Source organism: Sphaeramia orbicularis, chromosome 1 (genome assembly GCF_902148855.1).
Source record: "Sphaeramia orbicularis chromosome 1, fSphaOr1.1, whole genome shotgun sequence".
NCBI lineage: Eukaryota > Metazoa > Chordata > Actinopteri > Kurtiformes > Apogonidae > Sphaeramia > Sphaeramia orbicularis.
This window is the reverse complement of record NC_043957.1, coordinates 45,450,412-45,469,702: the sequence shown is the minus strand read 5'-3', so window position 1 is coordinate 45,469,702 and position 19,291 is coordinate 45,450,412. Positions and strand designations below refer to the sequence as shown.

The 19,291-nt window shown below is 36.4% G+C and overlaps 1 protein-coding gene across 1 annotated transcript; it reads left to right on the top strand.

Annotated features, from left to right (window-relative positions):
• Positions 1–3,445: 3,445 nt before the first annotated feature.
• helt (helt bHLH transcription factor) lies at positions 3,446–5,204 on the top strand. Its single transcript, XM_030139706.1, has 4 exons — positions 3,446–3,514; positions 4,060–4,164; positions 4,368–4,464; positions 4,729–5,204. The coding sequence occupies exons 1-4, from the start codon at positions 3,488–3,490 to the stop codon at positions 5,202–5,204; spliced, it is 705 nt and encodes a 234-aa protein (XP_029995566.1). The 5' UTR covers positions 3,446–3,487.
• The last annotated feature ends 14,087 nt before the right edge of the window (positions 5,205–19,291 follow it).

The window sequence follows — 19,291 nt, the reverse complement described above, 5'->3', positions numbered from 1 at the left end:
AATGTCAATCATCACATGTAGCCTATTTAGTCATAAAACATTGGTGTTTCAAAATAATGCCAAAAACATAAAAGAGCCAGTCTTTTGAACGGCTCTTTTCAGTGAATGGCTCCTGATTGAACGGCTCCCTTCAAAGAGCCAAAAGTCCCATCACTACCATGCGGTCTGAACCCTGCTTAGATCATTTACCCTGACTCAATGGGGACCGTGTGAACTGCTGCAGTTCAGGCTGAGGGTGGCGCACCAAGCCAAAGGATTGCGTCGGGGACCCTCACAGGTCACCACGGGTCAGAGCGCAGCGCCTGACAACACAGAGCTCACACAGCTCCCACTCACACTGAACTCCACCACTGTCACACTTGAGTTTTGTTTATATTTTCCTGTACAGACGCAGTGCTAAAATAGTGACAATACTGTAGAAAAATACCCAATCTAACAATGAAGTAATCAGGAATTTTCTTCAGACTTAATTCTGTGGCCATATATTTTAACACATGTTCACATATTGTCAGTGTCATCTTGCCTGTTTATGTGCTTGGAGAGTTTGTCAGACTATTATGCATTTGTTATTTATTTGGATTTTGTTTCTGTAAGATTGTATTACAAAATCCAATGATCTGCAGCAATAAAACATGCACAATATATCAATTTATGTAAATACTTTAAGAGTGTTTACAGTGTGGGCAGATGTTACCCAATAAAGTATTATTTTTATGTGTAGTATTTATTTTGTTTTGTCAGCACTGAAATCACTGCTGCCACCTGATGAATCCATATTTACTCTACAGGAAGCATATCTAAATGATTTCCAAATTTATTTTTCATGAGCTCCATTGGAATAAATAGCCAAATTGCGCGTGGATAATTGGCTGCTGTGTTTGGTTTTGCGCACAACAAATTTAAAATAATATGAAGTACCCATCTGGAATCAACTGGCATCATCCCAGCTACAGAAGATTTCAATACGTTTCGCTTAGTTTGTTGAATATGCAGCTGCATTTATTACAGAAAAATCGTGCGTCAGATTGCCAAATTTTCAAGTTTGTTGAGATACTGTGAACAGCTTTAAAATATGTGTTTCTTCAAAAACCAAACTCATGAATATAGATAGTGTCGTCTTTAATGCCTGTATAAAACCAGTTTTTATTCAAACAGTGACAGTTTGATCCGGATCCTGTGATTTTCTTGTAAGTTGAGTCCATCTTTAAGTTGTTTGTTTTTCAAGTTAAGTCACAAGAAGTGACAGATCACAATGTTAAATATTATACTGTGATTTGTAGGTGACGTTTTTAAATTTCTTTGTAATAAAGGGTTCCCTATGATAGAATAAAAACGCCAAAAATATTCAATAGCAATCCAGACTGCATTATTTGTAATCTGTCCCCATAAATCCGACAAATTCAATGTGTAAATGTGGCATTTTTATATCTGAAATCCAATACAATTCCATAAGCAAATTATATACAGGCATTATATCGTTGCATTCATGCAATTAAATGAGACATTTATTTTTAAAAGAAAGGAAAATAATGAGAGGTATATAGAGAAAGTGATGAAAATGCAGTGGTTTGACAAAAATATTCAGCTAAAAACGCAGACGCTAAAAGTGATAAAGATTAATTTCGTTATTGGAGTTGTCAGATGATTTAATAATTATATAAACTCGGAAATAATAATAATTAAAAAGTCACGTCAAAGTAGCTCCGTAACTGTGCTGAAGATAAACCTTGACGCATCGTTTGTCTTTACTGGCGCACTTGACGTAACAAAATCTTTCAGCAAAAACTTCCAGTATTTTAATACAGGACTTAAAGAAGCAACAGCAGAGAAGTCCCTCCATATTTCAAAGGAAAAAACACATAAAAAGTGTTAAAACTGCGCAGTCAAATAATTGGATTTTATGCCCCCGTCCCGCTCGCTTGCGCTTTTCTCTCCATGGTGCTCTGAAAACTCTCCAAACGCTTCAGATGTCTTGTGAGCCTTTCTTTCTCAATCTCCGCTGCTTTTTATTCTTTGACATCACTCACAGGATCAAATATATCCAAACACAGAGAAAGTTTCGAGATTAAAACGTTCTCAGTGAAAAAAGAATCGCAGCAAACTGTTTTGGCGCATGAGAGCAGTGTGAATCTCTGAGAAGGAGCGCACACAATAAACCTGTTGTTAACCTTGCTGTGAAAATATGTTTGAAGAAAACAGCCAATTGTTGTATGAAATGTATTCAAGTATAAAATAATGCCCTTTGTTTGGGGGAAAAACTTGAGCAATGTGAGGGTACAAAAGTCCCCTGTGGCATTTACTAGCACCCTTTGTGCAGTGTGCGCTTTGGCGTCTCCACTTGGCGCATTACCCAGGCCCCTTTAAACGCGATTGTTTCTTTCTTTCTAATGACATTTACCGGATCAAAACATGCTGTTAATTCGATCAGAAAGCTTCACCCTTCATAACAATGGCAGTATAATTTCTCCCAAAGTTTGTTAAGTTGACCGAAATTAGGCAAATGAATAGGGGTCTCCAGGCTACCCATCTTGCAGGTGACGGGGAATAATGCGCGTTCACACCAGCTGCATTCTTCTTTATTTCTCCCTTTCTTTCACAGCATTATTAAAATTTAGGCCAATGAAACTATTCATTCGTCTGAATAGACATTTTCTTATAGGATAATAGGATACAAATTGAGCCTCTCCAAAGAGTCTCCAGTGGTGGGTAACCCTCGTGTGCCAGAGGCTGCTGGAGACGCTGGCCTTGACGCAGACGACGCTCGTGTGCCAGGGCTAATCACACACCTGCCGAGGAGTCCAGCAAAATAAAGAATGTAAACAAAAAGCTTGCCATCTCTCATAAAAGATGGACGTGTCACCAAGTCGTGTGAGAAACGCCGAGAACAAACGGGGGGACTGCGTCTCCAAAAGATCTCCCCTGAACTTGGCGGAACAGCCTATTAAAGGCTTACTTAATTACTCTAATGACACTGGACAGGCCTTAAAACTCGAACCGGGCTTGGATGAGAGTTAAGATCGCTTGCTGGGATTTGTAAACAGGCGATCGTGTGAGAAACGCGAGTTGGAAGAAAGAGGGTTTCTTTTTTGCCGGCTTTGTTTTCAGTGCGCACAGTGCGCCCCGCCGGATCAGGCGATCCCAACGCTCAGTTCTTATTTCCCGCCTGGGTTGTTACTATGCAAATAATATTCCGAAAGTAATCACGTGTCTTTTGAACAGCCACGTGGATTAACAAAGCAGGTTTGCCCCCCTGCTAGCCCATGGCTTTAGATTTTTACTATTTCTTTAACTGATCCTAAATGCACACATTTACCCAATGCATGGCTCTAATCCCATGGAATAATTTACACCATGAATGCCAGAGTCCCTTGGATGATCCCTTTATAAGGGCGAGCTTTTCCCCTCAAACCTCAGTCTACTTCATCTCCTGCCAGAGTAGCACATCTCTAAACTTCAGGCTGAACTGCTTTTTGGAAACTTTTCGTCGATGGCATCTAAAATGAAAGATCGGAAGGTATGCGCTCCATGTGCGCCCTGCATTAAGAGGATCAAAATATTTTGTCATTACGGAACTTTTTATATTATTTATATTATTTATGGGATTGTATTTACAACGTCCGTTTTGTTTAAGTAGATCTCGGATGATTTCTTTTTAAATAGCGGAGGGGAAACAATGAGTGCCAAGCCAGTGGCGCGCACTCCAGGATGACTATGGCGCGCTACTTCTGCACAAGAATCCACCTGAATCTTACAGAGTAGCACCGAAATAATTATTCTGGTTTACGTTACGAACGCGTTGAACATGTTAGATAGTCTGAATACCATATTAACAACCTCCACTGGCGGAATAAGGTAAAATAAACTGTCTAGACCTCAGGTGTCCGCTGCGCGCTCTGGAGCAGCGGAGAGCGGCGCGCAAAACTCCACTAGTCGTAGACTACATCTGCTGACAGGCTTCTGTTGAGTTTACTACGATATCTAACATGCTCATCGAGTAACTTCAAATGCGATTTATACTTAGATTTTTGTGAGCTCATTTTTTTTCTTTATATTTTACAGAGAACTCCCATCTCTCACAAAGTCATCGAGAAACGAAGACGGGACCGAATAAATCGATGTCTGAACGAACTAGGGAAAACAGTTCCAATGGCACTAGCAAAACAGGTACTGTACAATCCCCTGCCTCTATTTTATAACATTAATGTTGAATTTATTACACATGTTGTTATTTTTCTCATCATAGACTATTTTCTGTAAATACATCATGTAATGAGCGCACTTTGCCTTGAAAAGTGTGAATATTCAGCATGGTCTCAAAATATGTTTGATGCTCTTTATGTCTTATTATTATTTTATTTTTGTTACAGAACTCAGGAAAACTGGAGAAAGCTGAAATCTTGGAGATGACAGTTCAATATCTGCGAGCTCTCCACTCGGCAGATTTTCCCCGTGGGAGAGAAAAAGGTGAGTACACTTCCAAATGTATTCTATTTTACGCATTGCATCTTCTCGGTCCTTTTAACAAATTAGATCATTTCCCCCTTTCCCAATGCTTTCTAACTCAATACCATTGGTAAATATATGAACCTTTACCGCTTTTACCTCTATATTCCTTGGCGCACGTTGCTGCAAATCCACCTTTACGCACCGGAGTCATACCTTGAAACACCCACACTGCGTCATAAATGTTTATTATCCCTAATAGTTTTTTGTGTTGTTTTATTCCAGGTGAACTGCTGGCTGAATTTGCCAACTACTTCCACTACGGATACCACGAGTGTATGAAAAACTTAGTGCACTACTTGACCACAGAGGACAGGGCTGAAACCAAAGACATTAAGTACGCACGGATCCTCGCCTTCTTACAGTCTAAGTCCAGGGTGGTAACGGAGCCTGTCTTCGGCTCCGTCGGCTCAATGCCTGAACCTTCTGACTACCTCAGCCAACTTCACGCATCCCCGGAGCACCAAAGCCACAGCCCCAACGAGTCCGTTTACCAGCAGAGTCCGCCGGCACACTTCTCTTGGCACAGCTCGGCGCGCAGCCCGGGCATCTCATACCCCACAGTGCCGCTTTCTGCGCACACACAACAGCACGGAGGATACTTATCACCGGTGCAGGGACTCGATCACCACTATTTCAACTTCATCGGTCACACACACGCAAACACATTCAGTTTGCACAGTGCGCAACATGCCATGTAATTTTTTTTTTTTTTTTTTTTTTTACCATGATTGTTATTATTTATATAACTGTGAATGACTGAATTATAGAGCTTGTACATTTTGTGAATAAATGTGTTTTCTCGAAAAATCAGTGTCTCATCTGTTGTGTCTATGTTTCAATATGTCTGTGGATGAAAAGTCTTTCTCTGGTATTGAAAAAAAAAAAAAAACAGTTTAGAATCAGAAAACAGTAGAAGCAAATATTTTCCAGCCAGCCTTGTAAGAATAACCTTAAAATGTCTGCAATTTGTATTTATAGAGTATACATTTCAAAGAATCATATAAAGATTATACAATCTATCAACTTGGATAGAGAACATTAACAGTTTGGGGATAAAATAAATCATTTTGAAGGGGCACTCTGGGCTTTAAACTTAACACAAACTTAACATGGCCTCACTATTTTTCATTTACACCCCATAAAAGCTGTTTACAAGTTTAACCTGGAACATAGTGGGGCAACATAAGCCCAATTCCCACTGGGCCACTTCACTCCTTACTTAAACAAACCTTTACTTAACAAAACCATTCATTCATTCATTCATTCATTCATTCATTCATTCAACACCCCCCCTTCCTTAAGATTCAGATCTGTTCAGCATTTTGGACCCATGGGAAAAGTCAAATAACTAAATAATCTACATATTTTGAGGAAAAGAGAAAAACATGAAGTTGCAATAACCTAAAAGAAAGTGTCAAGTGCCGAATTATGGTATTTTGATATATCTATGGAATTGTGGTTGATTATTTATCAGTATTTAAGAGGAATATTGGGGAGGGATGTGAGCTATCATGACAAAAATATGTGTTTTTTCATAGTGCTGTTTTACTATGAAAAGTGATTTTTCTTCAGTCAACAGGTATCCCAGAGGACAGTATTTCTAAAAGTGAAAGATGTGAGATTTATATAACTTTAGTTTCTTCTTGGCAGCTGATTGAAGCCCTTTTAAAGCCACACCAGGAGCTGCTTGTTGATGGGGTTCTTTGAATCTTCTATATCCAACAGTGTTTCAGTAAATGCATTAAACTCCATCCAGACGGCTCTGTCATTACTTAAATAAGTTGTATAGTGTTTGATTGTAAGAATAAAAAAAGAAGTTAAAAAAAAAAGAAAGAAAGAAAAGGGGGAACTGTTTTTTTTTTTTTTAACTCAAGAAGGCCCATTGTGGTGTATGTGAAAGGGGAACAATCTCTGTGTCCTTGTGTTTCATCCTTGAGTGACTGCGAAGAAAAATAATCAACACCATGAAATCAAAGTTTCTTTCTAAGAAGAATACAAGAAAACAAGTTTTTCTCCCAGTTTTCACTCGACGAAGCTGAAATCACAGCATATTGCTCTGTAGTGTCAGCTGAGGCCACCTTACCTGTGGACATCAGTCACAGTCTATAACCAAGGTGTTTTATGAGTTTATGAGTGTACTGTATATACGCTGATGTTTATGGACAGAGAGGATACATGGAAGAATTGTTTCTGGTTGGATGGATCGATGACGGATGCATGGATAAACCCACATTAATCGCCTGGATGGTTGGATAAACCCACATTAACCAGCTCCTGACCAAAAGGACAAGCAACAAGAAAGCAAATGAAAGAAATGAAAGACAGGCCATGGAGATGGAAAACTGACAATACAATAAAGAGGAAGGCTTTAAGGGAATACTTGGATCCCTACTGCCTCAATATTGGTTTAAATCCTGACTCTATGCAGAAAGTTGAGCAGGAAAAAGGACTCATGTTCAGCCAGATGAGAAAGGTTTAGCTGCAGCACATCACATGAATAATAATAAACTGAGCAGAGATAAAGAGGGAATTCAGAACATTTATTGTCATGTAAACTGAGTCTCTGTGCTAAAGCTGCACTTTGAGAATGTTTATGTTTCACATTAGTATCTCATGCTGCACAAGAAAAAAAAAAAAATCACAGGAAAAAAAAAAGACACAGCACATAGCCTGACTGAATTAATACTTTTACTTCAATGAGCATTAAATCAAGCACAATTGTGAGTTTTATAAAATATGTCCTTTTCATTTCAATATTAAAGGGAACATAATGGGACCTTGGAAACAGTATATCTCTGATTATGTTAAAGCGGTTAAATTTAACTTAAAATCAAACAAAATACTGTCAGACAAAGCAGAAAGTCATGTAACAACAGACGGTCAAACAGTATGGACAAATAAAGCAAGACACAGCTAAGATGTAGTAAAAGGCAGAAGTTTATTATAGATAGAATTGTGATTTGGGGCTCTGTAAGTAAAACTGAACTGAAACTAAATTAAACATAATGTTTTTATTCATTCATTTATTTATTTTACCTTTATTTAACCAAGTAGGTCAAGTGAGAACCGGTTCTCATTTACAATGACGTCCTGTACGAGAGGCAGCATAAGAGGTAGACCGAACACAAAACAATAAAGACATAAAGAAAAACATAAAAACAGATAATTCATGTCATATCAGTCCAGAAAGAGAGTAATGTTTACAGTTCAGGCTGAAAACAGCTTTGTTCAGCTTGCATATAAAACTGAAAGTGTTCTATCTGCTCTCTTCTCTTTTACTTTATTTTAATTGATTATTATTTATGTTTTATTGGTCATGTTTTAATTGTGTGTTTTTTTTTAACCCATCTCTTTTCCATTTTTGTAAAGTACTGTGAATTGCCCTGTGTATGAATTGTGCTATACAAATAAATTTGCCTTGCCGAAAATATCTATACTGGCAGATATTAAAAAGGAAATGGCTGAAAACAGTAAAACAGTATATATGGCAGTGTTTTCCAACCTTGGGGTCGGGACCCCGCATGGGGTCACCTGGAATTCAAATGGGGTCACCTGAAATTCTAGTAACTGATAAAAATAAAAAATAAAAACCTACTAATAAAAAAAATACATAGTGAGTTGACAGAGACAATCATAATACATAAAAGACAAACTCTGAAGCTGAAACTGAAGCACTGTGGTAGTGTTTATCTTTAATTCTATCTTTAATTCATAGTTTGAGTTCTTGTTTGTTCAGTATTAATTGTCAGCCTTGTAAATCCAAGCTGGACTGACTGTACATTTTCTGACCAAGGAAAATAAAATTCTCACTTTGTGCAGTAATCTACACCTGGCTTTTCTGTCTCCGTCCATAATAATATACATTATATAGAATAAATGTCATCTAAAATTAACAATTATTTGCAACGTAGTATAGCAAACTATTATATGGTCAAAAACAAATTAATTTTAGTTAAAAAAAAAAAAAAAAAATCTGTTTTGAATGTCTGGGGTCATCAGAAATTTGTGATGTTAAAATGGGGTCACGAGTCAAAAAAGGTTGGGAACCACTGATATATGGTGATGTTTGTTAGGAAACAGATGACTAAAAGCAAGTGCAGTGGTCTTGTCTGATTGTAAATTAGATGAATGAAGGAGTTAAGCCAGTGGTTCCTAACCTTTTTTGGCTCGTGACCCCATTTTAACATCACAAATTTCTGGCAACCCCAGACATTCAAAACAGATACTTTTTTTTTCTAAAATGAATTTGTTTTTGATCATGTAATAGTTTGCTATACTATGTTGCAAATAAATGTTAACTTTAGATGACATTTAGTCTACATAATGTATATTATTTTGGACGGAGGCAGAAAAGCCAGGTGTAGATTACTGCACAAAGTGAGAATTTTATTTTCCTTGGTCAGGATATGTACAGTCAGTCCAGCTTGGATTTACAAGGCTGACAATTAATACTGAACAAACAATAACTCAAACTATGAATTATGAAAGAGCTGCAGCATCTGAAACCGACCACAATGAACATTTGAAAGATAAACAGAACCACAGTGCTTCAGTTTCAGCTTCACAATTTGTCATGTCTTTTATGGATTGTGTCTGTCTCTGTCAACTCACTGTATACTTTTTATTAGTACTTTTTTTTTTTTTTTTAATTACTAGAAATTTCAAGTGACCCCATTTGAATTCCAGGCGACCCCACATGGGATCCCGACCCCAAGGTTGAAAAACATTGAGTTAAGCTTTAAGGTTCAAGATGCAGATGACTTGAATCATCTGCAACAGAAAGCTAAACAGAGATGTGACCAAAAGAGGGATGGGCTTCGGGTAAGAGGAGATAGATGAAAAGTTTATACTCTCAGTACAGTTTATGCAGTGGTTAAATAGTTTTTTGTGAGGAGGGGGAGCCCTTGTGTAGCCTACTGTCAATGCTCATCTTATTTCACGAGCATCTATGTTATATTGCCCTCACATTGTCCACAACTTATGTAATACTTTTTTTTTTGTGGGGGGGGGGGGGGGGGGGGGGGTTAATGTGTGGGCTGTGTGACAGAATAGTTATCTTAGCAACAAGGATGTTAATACTTTTTAGTTTATTATCTTCTTAATTTTATCATGCAACAATAACAAGTTATTTATTTGCACATTGCAAAGCTGCATGAAGAAGATAAATGCAGTACAGCAGATGCATTGAATAGTAACCTATTCCTCATACAGCTCAACTTCAGATTGTCAGAATACAGTGTATGGTCAAAGCAGCATGTAAAACTGGACTAAAATTAATATGGGTACATTGGTTTGGCTTTTGCTCCTACTTGGATTCAAACTCTGGTCTCCTGCAGCTCAATCAATGCCATTACCTACTGAGCAATGCAACCTGAAATAGGGTACAGCACCCCTGCAACCCTCTGGACCCTAAAGTGGTTCAGAACATGAATAATAATAATAAGGATAATGACAAACCAAGCATTTTAGACAATTTTCTTCCTCCATTATGAACTATGCCAGCTGTTTGAAATTAGAGACTGCACAGGAGGGAAAATCTGACATTTGAAAAACAAGTGAAAAAAACCTCCAGAATGGCCACAGCGAAACCTTCACAAGGTACATGAACAGTTCACAATACTGGCCACAGACAAATTAAACTGATATAATGGCTACTTACTGACCTTTTCTTGAGCAAGAAACCTAATCAGTGAAAAAAACATTGAAAAGAAACATTAATTAAGACGAACAAAAGAACAAAGTAATAGACAACTGTGCCATAAATAAAAGTCAGACACCTTGTTGAAACAATAAATCAAATCTGAACATCTTGCCATTATTGAGTGTTTTATAATAATAATAATAATAATAATAATAATAATAATAATAATAATAATAATAATAATAATAATAATAATAATTACAGAAGTAGTATTGCAGCACTGTAAGCCTGGATAAGTTGCATTTACTTAAAAAAATTTGATAAGTGGTTGCCTTAAAAAAATCAAGCAATGATTAATGAACTTTTTAAGTACCTTTAACTTACATTTAGCTAATATTTTAAGTTAAATGTAACTAAAAAGTTCATTAATCATTACTTTTTTTTTTTTTAAGGCAATCACTTTTCTCAAATTTTTAAAGTAAACTCAACTTATCCAGGCTTACAATTTCCCCCACTGAGAAAAGTAACAAGTCAGCTAGTGGACACCTAGGTAAGAGAAAATATCCGTGGAACAGATCGATGGAACTGGTGGACAATAAAACAAAACAACATTTTGGAAAATGAAACAAAACACACCACTTATGGTAAAAACAAACAATCGTCGATAGCCAACAGCCACTTACTACTTTTTGATTTGTATTTTATGTGATAAGCACTGAAACTCCTATAGCAGCTACTCTTTAACCCAGTGGAATTTCTAGTAATTGATAAAAATAAAAATAAAAATAAAAACTTACGAATAAAAAAACTATATGGTGAGTTGACAGAGACAATCACAATACATAAAAGACAAACTCTGAAAGTCAAACGGAAGCACTGTGGTACTGTTTATCTTTAATTCTATCTTTAATTCATTGTTTGAGTTATTGTTTGTTCAATATTAATCGTCAGCCTTAAATACAAGCCGGACTGACTGTACATATCCTGACCAAGGAAAATAAAATTCTCACTTCGTGCAGTAATCTACACCTGGCTTTTCTGTCTCCATCCATAATAATATACATTATATAGACTAAATGTCATCTAAAATTAATGTTTATTTGCAACATAGTACAGCAAACTATTATATGATCAAAAACAAATTAATTTTAGTAAAAAAAAATCTCTGTTTTGAGTGTCTGGGTTGCCAGAAATTTATGACGTTAAAATGGGGTCATGAGTCAAAAAGGTTGGGAACCACTGCTTTAACTGAAAGCACTGAGACTGGCATGTCCAGACAATTTATGTGGTCAAAAAAAAAAGAGGTGTGGTCATAACTATAACATTAATTTAAATCCATTTAACTTGTTTAAATGTATTCACACATCTGAATATATCTACACATTAGTTGACTATACTTAATATTTTCTAGTAATGTCACCAAACTTATATTTTTAAGTGCATTCAAATTTTTTTTTTTTTTTAGAAGTATATTTCACACCCGGGCTGACAGTGTGAGGATACATATCCTCTAAGACAGATGGAGAATACATTATCAAGGGCATACAAGGAGGAGCTTAGTGTACTCAGAGACTGTCATATAGGAGACCTTTTTCTTTTTCTTTTCTTGTTAATCAGACACAGGGACAGAGAATGCATTGGTCATTGTTCATGGAAGTGTTCCCTCCATAAGGTTCCTCAGGTGGAACCGAAGCATGTGTGAATGGAAGAGCTAGACTGCAGCAAATACACTAAGTAACTTTAAAAACGCTCAATTTACTTTTAACTCATGGACTAAATTTCCAATTATAGTTATTGTTCTTATTGCACACATTCTGGGAGACATACATACAAGATTTTGAATGGTGGAGTGATGGACATGAAAGTGACGTGCAATGTCTGCATCATTCCTGCACGCAGCATCCCAACTGCCTGATCACGGTTGGCTGCACTCAAGCATGACATTTTTGCTACAGACATTTTCTTTATTTCTTTAATTTTACTTCAGGGTTTTCGTAGTGAGGGTCACATGGTACAAATCCTACACATTTTTGGTTAACAATTTAGCCCATCCCAGTTTCACTCCCTTACCCAGTTTGCACACTTGTGAGTACAACTTTCATTAGTTGGTCTGTGGTTGAGAAAAAGTACAATCAGTCAGGCAGAACAACAGTATATTGTGTGTCTGAGAAGCTGTTTGGAGCATCTGAGTACATCTCATGAAAGTTCTAGCAAATTTTTAAATGTGGGTTTTTAAAGTTGCTTTGTGTATGTAACATATAACATGATCTCAGTGATCATGACATTTATTTACCTTGAACTGTTGAGGTGTTTTGTTTTTTAGACTTCATCTTTAGCTCCAAATTTTACAGTGTACAGAATAAACAAATAAACAAAAACAAAAAAAACAGACCACAACAGTTAAAGCATCCAGGTTCAGTCTTTAGACCAGGGGTGTAAAACTCTTTCGAAGTCACGGGTCATATTCACCCAAATTTGATCTGAAATGGGCCGAACCAGTAAAATAATAACATAATAATATATTAACCCTTTCATGCACGAATTATGAGAACCTTAATCAAAATTTTTTCCTGAGTGTTTTTATTCCTCTTCAGGCATGAAAAAAACAATGCGATTGAAAAATTTCCTCTGAAAAATAAATAAAAAAATAAATAAAATAAAATTAAAATAATTTTAAAAATTCAAAAATACACAAAAAAATAATAATGAAAAAAAAAAAAAAATCTTATGAACCTATTTTTCATTAAGTTGCAAAAATGTCCACTCAGCTGGACACCACACGTTTAATTTTTGATGCACAGAAACATGTATTTACTGATAAACTATGTGAAAACTATGGGGAGGGCTTGTGACTCTGGGGGTTTATGCTCAGGAGAGCTCTACATAATGTTACCAATTCATGTCAGAAAAGATATGTAGTGTCTTAAAACTTTAATAAAGATATATGTTAAAAAAACAACAACAAAAAAAACAAAAAACAAACGAAAAGAACAACAAAATCCATGAATATACAAGACAACAGCTGTAGAATGGCTGTCCACTGTAGTGACCAGTATGCATGAAAGGGTTAATAATGTCAACTCCAAACTTTTCTCTATGTTTTAAAGTGACAAAAGTTAATTTACATTATGAAAAGGTTTACATCTACAAACTATCCTTTCAAAAGATGTGAATAACATGAACAAACTGAAAAAATAAGTGTAATTTTAACAATATTCTGCCTCAGTTTATCATTTACACATGTACATTATAGCTAACAGATCACAGTGGATCTACAAACACACAAAACATTGAGTAACAGGCAGAATATTGTTAAAATTGTACTTACCTCTCTTAAGACATTTCAGGTTGTTCACATTTTTTGCACAATTATACTTTGTTTTAGTGTAAATACATGAAAATATTTACATTTACAAAGAGAAACATTTGGAGCTGTCATTATTTATATGTAATTATGATAGTATTTTACTGGTCTAACCCACTTGAGATTGAATTGGTCTGAATGTGGAACCTGGACTAAAAGGACTGTTAATATTTTAGTGTAATTTTTGCATTTCACAAATTCATCCCAAGGGCTGAACTGGACCCTTTGGCGGGCTGGATTTGGCCCCCGGGCCGCGTGTTTGACACCTGTGCTTTAGACAAATAAAATACATTTACATTTATGCATTTGGTAGATGCTTTTTTCCAAAGTGACTTACAGGAGAAAAACCTAAATAGAAGAATAAAATACAAGAATAGATTAAAGACATAAAACAGCTGTACAATTAAAAACAGTTTTGTACAGAAGAATAAAAAAGCAAAATTCGGAAGGTTCAGGACAAATTAGGCAAAAAAAAAAAGTCAAAATAAGCATATACAAGTATAAGATTAGACAGGTTCAAGGATTTCTTTGATTAACACACACATTCTGTTTTTCCCAATATTTTTTACATTTGTCAGTAGTGAGTCTTAATGTGAAAGTCAGTCTTTCCATGTCATAAATTTCATTCACAACATGTGTCCAGTCCAGAAGTGTTGGGGGATTTTCACACATCCATTTTCGAATTATGGCTTTTTTTGCCCCTGCTAATAATATTAATAAAAGATACCAGTCAGATTTCCTCATCTTGTGTGGTAGGTTACCCAAGTAATTCATGATAAAATCAAATGGTAAGTCCACTCCTGTTATATTGTTGATTTCCTTTACCACCAATGACCAGTAGGGTACAATCTTAGCACAGTCCCAAAAAAGTGAAAGTGCCCTGCCTTCACACAGCCACAATTCCTCCAACAATGAACTTTACTCAAATTCTTACACTGTTTACTTTTGACATGAGGTATAACAAAAAAAGTGCAATGTTTTTCCATATAAATTCCCTCCACTGACCTGAACAAGAAGTAGTCATTGCAGTTTTACATATATCTGACCACTCATCTGTAGATATTATTACTTCAGCTTCTTTTTCCCATATTACTTCAATTTATATTGTGGAATTGTGGATTCTTCCATTTTTGTAAACATAGACAAACTCTTGATATTTGTTTTATTTATTTATTTTTTTTGGAAGAATTTTCTTTACATGAATCAATAAGAGCTGTTGAGGTGGTTTTTAAGATATTTCACTACACATTGTATTAATATATACACATTGTTTAAGGTGGAAATTCACAATATCTCAGATGTAAAGGGGGCTTTTTTCTCTCTTGTATTTGCAATCTGTTTTCCTGGCTGCACGGAGCAATATGTAGTCTGTTTATCCTAGAAAAATACTGAAAATTAATGCTATTTGTGGAGAAGCATACAGTTCCAATAAGACTGTCACTGTATTATGGATGCTGTTAAAAAAAAACAAAAACAAACTCTGAATCAGTGAAGAACACACTTTCCTGCTACATGAGTCCTTACAGCCTTATGTTCTTGAATGATCTTCTAATGCAGTGACAATATTTCATACTAATCTAAAACTAACACTAATCTAAATCTAAAACCAAAGCTGGTGTTTCTGAGGAACATAGTGTCTCTGTTGCAGGAAGGATTTTATTTTAAGGGAACACAGGCCAAAAATGTTGAGAATGAGTATGACGCCACCAGCAGGAGCAGAACAGTCAGAATGGAATTTAGCAAAGAGAGTATGACGGCAAATCTTTTCTCTCAACAGATAGATTTAATGTGTGTGTGCTTGTGTGTGTGTTTGTAAAGGGGGATACAGTACAGTTTGGGAACGGAGCCAAAGATGTACACAAACTGTGAGAACTCCAACAGTCAGTGCTGGTTAGTAATCAAAGTGCTCCAGTGGCATCAGATCTCCGCTAGCTCACCTCAGGATGATCGTCTGATCTACGGCATGAAAGGACAGAGACAGAGAGCAGGGACTGAGGGGGTGGGGGGGTGGGCGACAGAGTGTGTGTGTGTGTGTGTGTGTGTGTGGTGGTGGTGGGGTGACAAAGAGAAGAAGAGAGTGAGAGAAACAGAAACAGTGAGAGAGAGGGAGAGTTATAAAAGGGGAGAAAGGGATGAAGATCATTCCCACAACAGATACCACTATCTCACAGGGTTTAAAGGGCCCCCTCTCTGTACACCTCCCCCCCCTCCCCCCCTCTTTTACCCCCCTCCACTCGCCAATAATGCCAAAACTTGGCAGCCAACCCAGCACATGAGCAACAGTTTCCCATCAGAGAGAGGCAGCCATCCTACTGCCTTGGCACCAGCGGTGTCTGAAGAATGACGGCCACTGTAAGAGGAGAGCAGACATGAATGGGGTCTGTTTGAAGAAAACAACACATATCAATGCCTTTTGATTGTGTGGGAGTGATTCTTATGAAAGCACTCCAGTGTTTTTTGACATGGAGCGTAACATCAAGAGAAGAAAAACTCAAAGATACATTTTCCTAATGTAGAGAACGAGCATTACTTACGTCGCTTTTCACAGTTTTTCTTGTATTTTGCAGCAGGTTGACCTTGTAAAAGAGGCCAAACCCATAAGCTTTGAAATGTGACTGTTAAGTTCCTGTATGAGGATTTTTCACTGCCGTCTCTGCCCCCTGCCAAGAGATGGGGGGCTTCACCTTTTTGCACTTGGCACAACCCTCGATGTGCTCACCAGCGATGCCATCAGATTATGCAAATCCATGGAGATGTCCCATTCAACACCTCCTCCATTTAGAACTAAGATATTTGAGCCAAAAATGAATAGAGCAATAAAAGAAGCAGTGTTTTAAGGAGGGAGGCCAAGGCAGGGTCAAAGACATCTCAAATATAAATGAACACATAATGAATACTGTACAAAATATCCCACTGTGGACACTCATTTCAGTCATGCCCTTGCTTTTCTTCCTCCTTTTGTCAACTTTGTGTTGTGTACAGTCGCCACCGCAGACAATCTGAGAAATATGGAGATGGAAAGTGGAGCACAGCATGGGAACAGCCCAACAAGCGTGCAACACACCATAGAAAGGATCTGCTGTCTCTCTGTCCAAGTTAAAGAAACAATAAACAACAAACAAAAAGAAACGAAATTGAACAAAACTCTTTGTTATTCATGGGAAAAAAAGAGCAGGCTTGTTAACTTGCACAATTAAGGCATCATTTGCCAAGAGAAAGCGCAGTTCTCTGTTTGCCTTTGTTTTTGGGGACAAAAGGTTGAAAAAGCGTGTTTTAGATCAGTCATGTGAGTTTCATGAGGGTGGGTTTGCTTATCTTGTGCGCTACAACAAGGGACACTTTTGTCACAAGTGCAGACGGTGTGACAGCGGAAAGTGCTTCAGATAAATCAGGTAATTTTGCATGGTAGTCGCACAAAGAGCACCATACATTCTTCCTGTGTGTATTTATAAAAGGGGTGTGTGTAAAGAGTAGACAAATATAACACCATGTGAGTAATTTTACAAGACATTTCTAATAGAGTGGCATCATTTGTGATCTATGGCCTTTTTGTTAAAACTTAATGGTATTAAGATTCACAACATCAATAAATTATTTAGATTTAGAAAGAATATATTCAACTCAATAGAGATATTTCCCGATTTTGTGCATGTGAATATCTGTGAACATTCCAAAAACATCGACCTTTAAAACAACTATAAATTCAACAGTTTAACCACTCAAATGACCCGTAAATCTGATTACTATGATCACCCCATCATTTGTTTCAAATTCCTGTGCTATATAATGTAATGTTTTAGCTTATTTTTTAAAACTTCAAATAGTTTTCAGAACAAATCATTGTCAGATTCTGTATTAAAATTATTTTCAGGACAGCAGAGTAAACATGATGTGATGGATATATGTTAGTTTAGTACAAAAACCTAAAATGGCATTAAAAGCAGAAGCATTTATTTTGTTGGGGTTCAATTAAACAATAATATGAATATAGATTTAATAAGGTGTCACCTACTTCTACTTATCCCTTCTTGATGGTTGATGATTTTGTCAAAAATGTTTTTTCGTTCTTATTGTTTCCGTTTGTTGTGTTCTTGTTTATTGTATTAAATGCTGACAATAAAACTCTACAGACACAGATAAATATAAATGTGACTAAAATATGATTTTATTTAAGCCTTTCCTGCAAATTATTTGACAGTGGTGTTACGTGTAGAGTTAAATAATTGAATTGCAAAACAAATATTCAAATATCAGTTTTGATCTCTAACAGTTTTTGAGACAAAACAGATGATGAAATTACAGTCACCAATCAAAATGTTAAAGATTACAAAGCATATCACATTAGTCCTATTGTTGTTCATCTTCTCACCATAAAGGAAGACCTTCTTTTGGAAACATGGTATTAGAAAAGTGATCAAAACATAAGTTACAATATTTAGATGACCTAAACTGATTACATCTCAACAATAACCTGCTCAACATTTATTAAAATTTTTCGTGGATGGGATTATTTTACTGTTCTCACCTTAAATAAATAAAAAAATAATGAGTCAAAAGCATTTCATTCACTTTTTGTCAGTCATTTTTTTTTATGTAGTTTTACATAGAAAACTAAAGCTAGTAACTTACATTATCCCTGAGTAATACTGGTCTACAAGTAAAATGCATCCAGAGTAAATTAAACTTCACCATGTTTGAGTCATTGGTAAAGAAAAATTAAGTCTAAAATGCTGATCGGCTGTAGTTTCTAAGATACCGTCTTGGATCAAAATATGTTAAATTAATGAGAGGATGGGTTTTATGCAAAAGGAATGTTTGTCTCAGAATGGCCAGATCTACTTCAAAACACTGTCTGTACATTATAATACATTCATTTTACATGTTCCCTCAAGTGGCAGACTTGTATTTATATATACATATGTCTATTGGATAAATGTACATAAACCAATATACTGTATATGTGTAATAACATTTCATCATTTATATTTAAAACATCAGATAACCAGCACTTTTGTCATTTGTTTTCCAATCTATTTTATTTAAGTATGTAAGATTTAACAGATTCAATCTCTGAGGCAGATAATTTCTAAAAAAAAAAAATTAGACTGGTGTTATTCTGCTGGCAGCTCTGTTAAAAATCACTGAACTGTAGGAAATTGATACAAATTTTATCTCAAGCAGCAGCTTTTTAGCATTATTTGACTGAAAGCCTGTCTGTGTTTTCTATGAACGTACCTACTTTAGTTCTGTCTTCATTCCATTGATTCATTACTGCGTCACAGATTCTTTTTCTTCTGTTCTGCTCAAGAATGTCTTGGGCTTCAATGAGGAGAGCTGTCTTTTCAGCTTTAATCACATCCGTGCTTGTTAAACTGCATTCACGTGTGAAGATTCTTTAAGGAAGCCTTTAAGTTGTAACGAGGCCTGGTTTACTTTTGCCAGAAATCTTTCTCAAACATAACGCTTCAGTGGTGAGTGGAGAATATGAAATCTGACAACATGAATCAGGAGAATACAACATGAGGCTCTTTATTGGCCTCAGAGTCTGCATGTCTGTGTGTGATGTGGTCAGACGGTCACAGCTGAGGCACCTGACAAACTTGATGCTCCAGTCATCTCTTTGTAGGGCCAAAAAGAAAGGGTAAATAAAACCCAGAGGTCCTAATGTGCTCCCTGTGCGCTTGGCTGGACTCATGAGGGGAAAGCATGGTATGTTTGCCCTTTTGTCCAGCGAGATGACGGCCGCTCCTCTGCATTTAGCTGCGTCCGAGGCCAGCGCA

Excerpts from the sequence above, each read along its gene's own strand:
- helt (XM_030139706.1), top strand. The coding sequence starts at position 3,488 with ATGGCATCTAAAATGAAAGATCGGAAG. Across the intron at positions 4,165-4,367 it reads CAATGGCACTAGCAAAACAG|AACTCAGGAAAACTGGAGAA; the intron begins GTACTGTACAAT and ends TTTTTGTTACAG. Across the intron at positions 4,465-4,728 it reads TCCCCGTGGGAGAGAAAAAG|GTGAACTGCTGGCTGAATTT; the intron begins GTGAGTACACTT and ends GTTTTATTCCAG.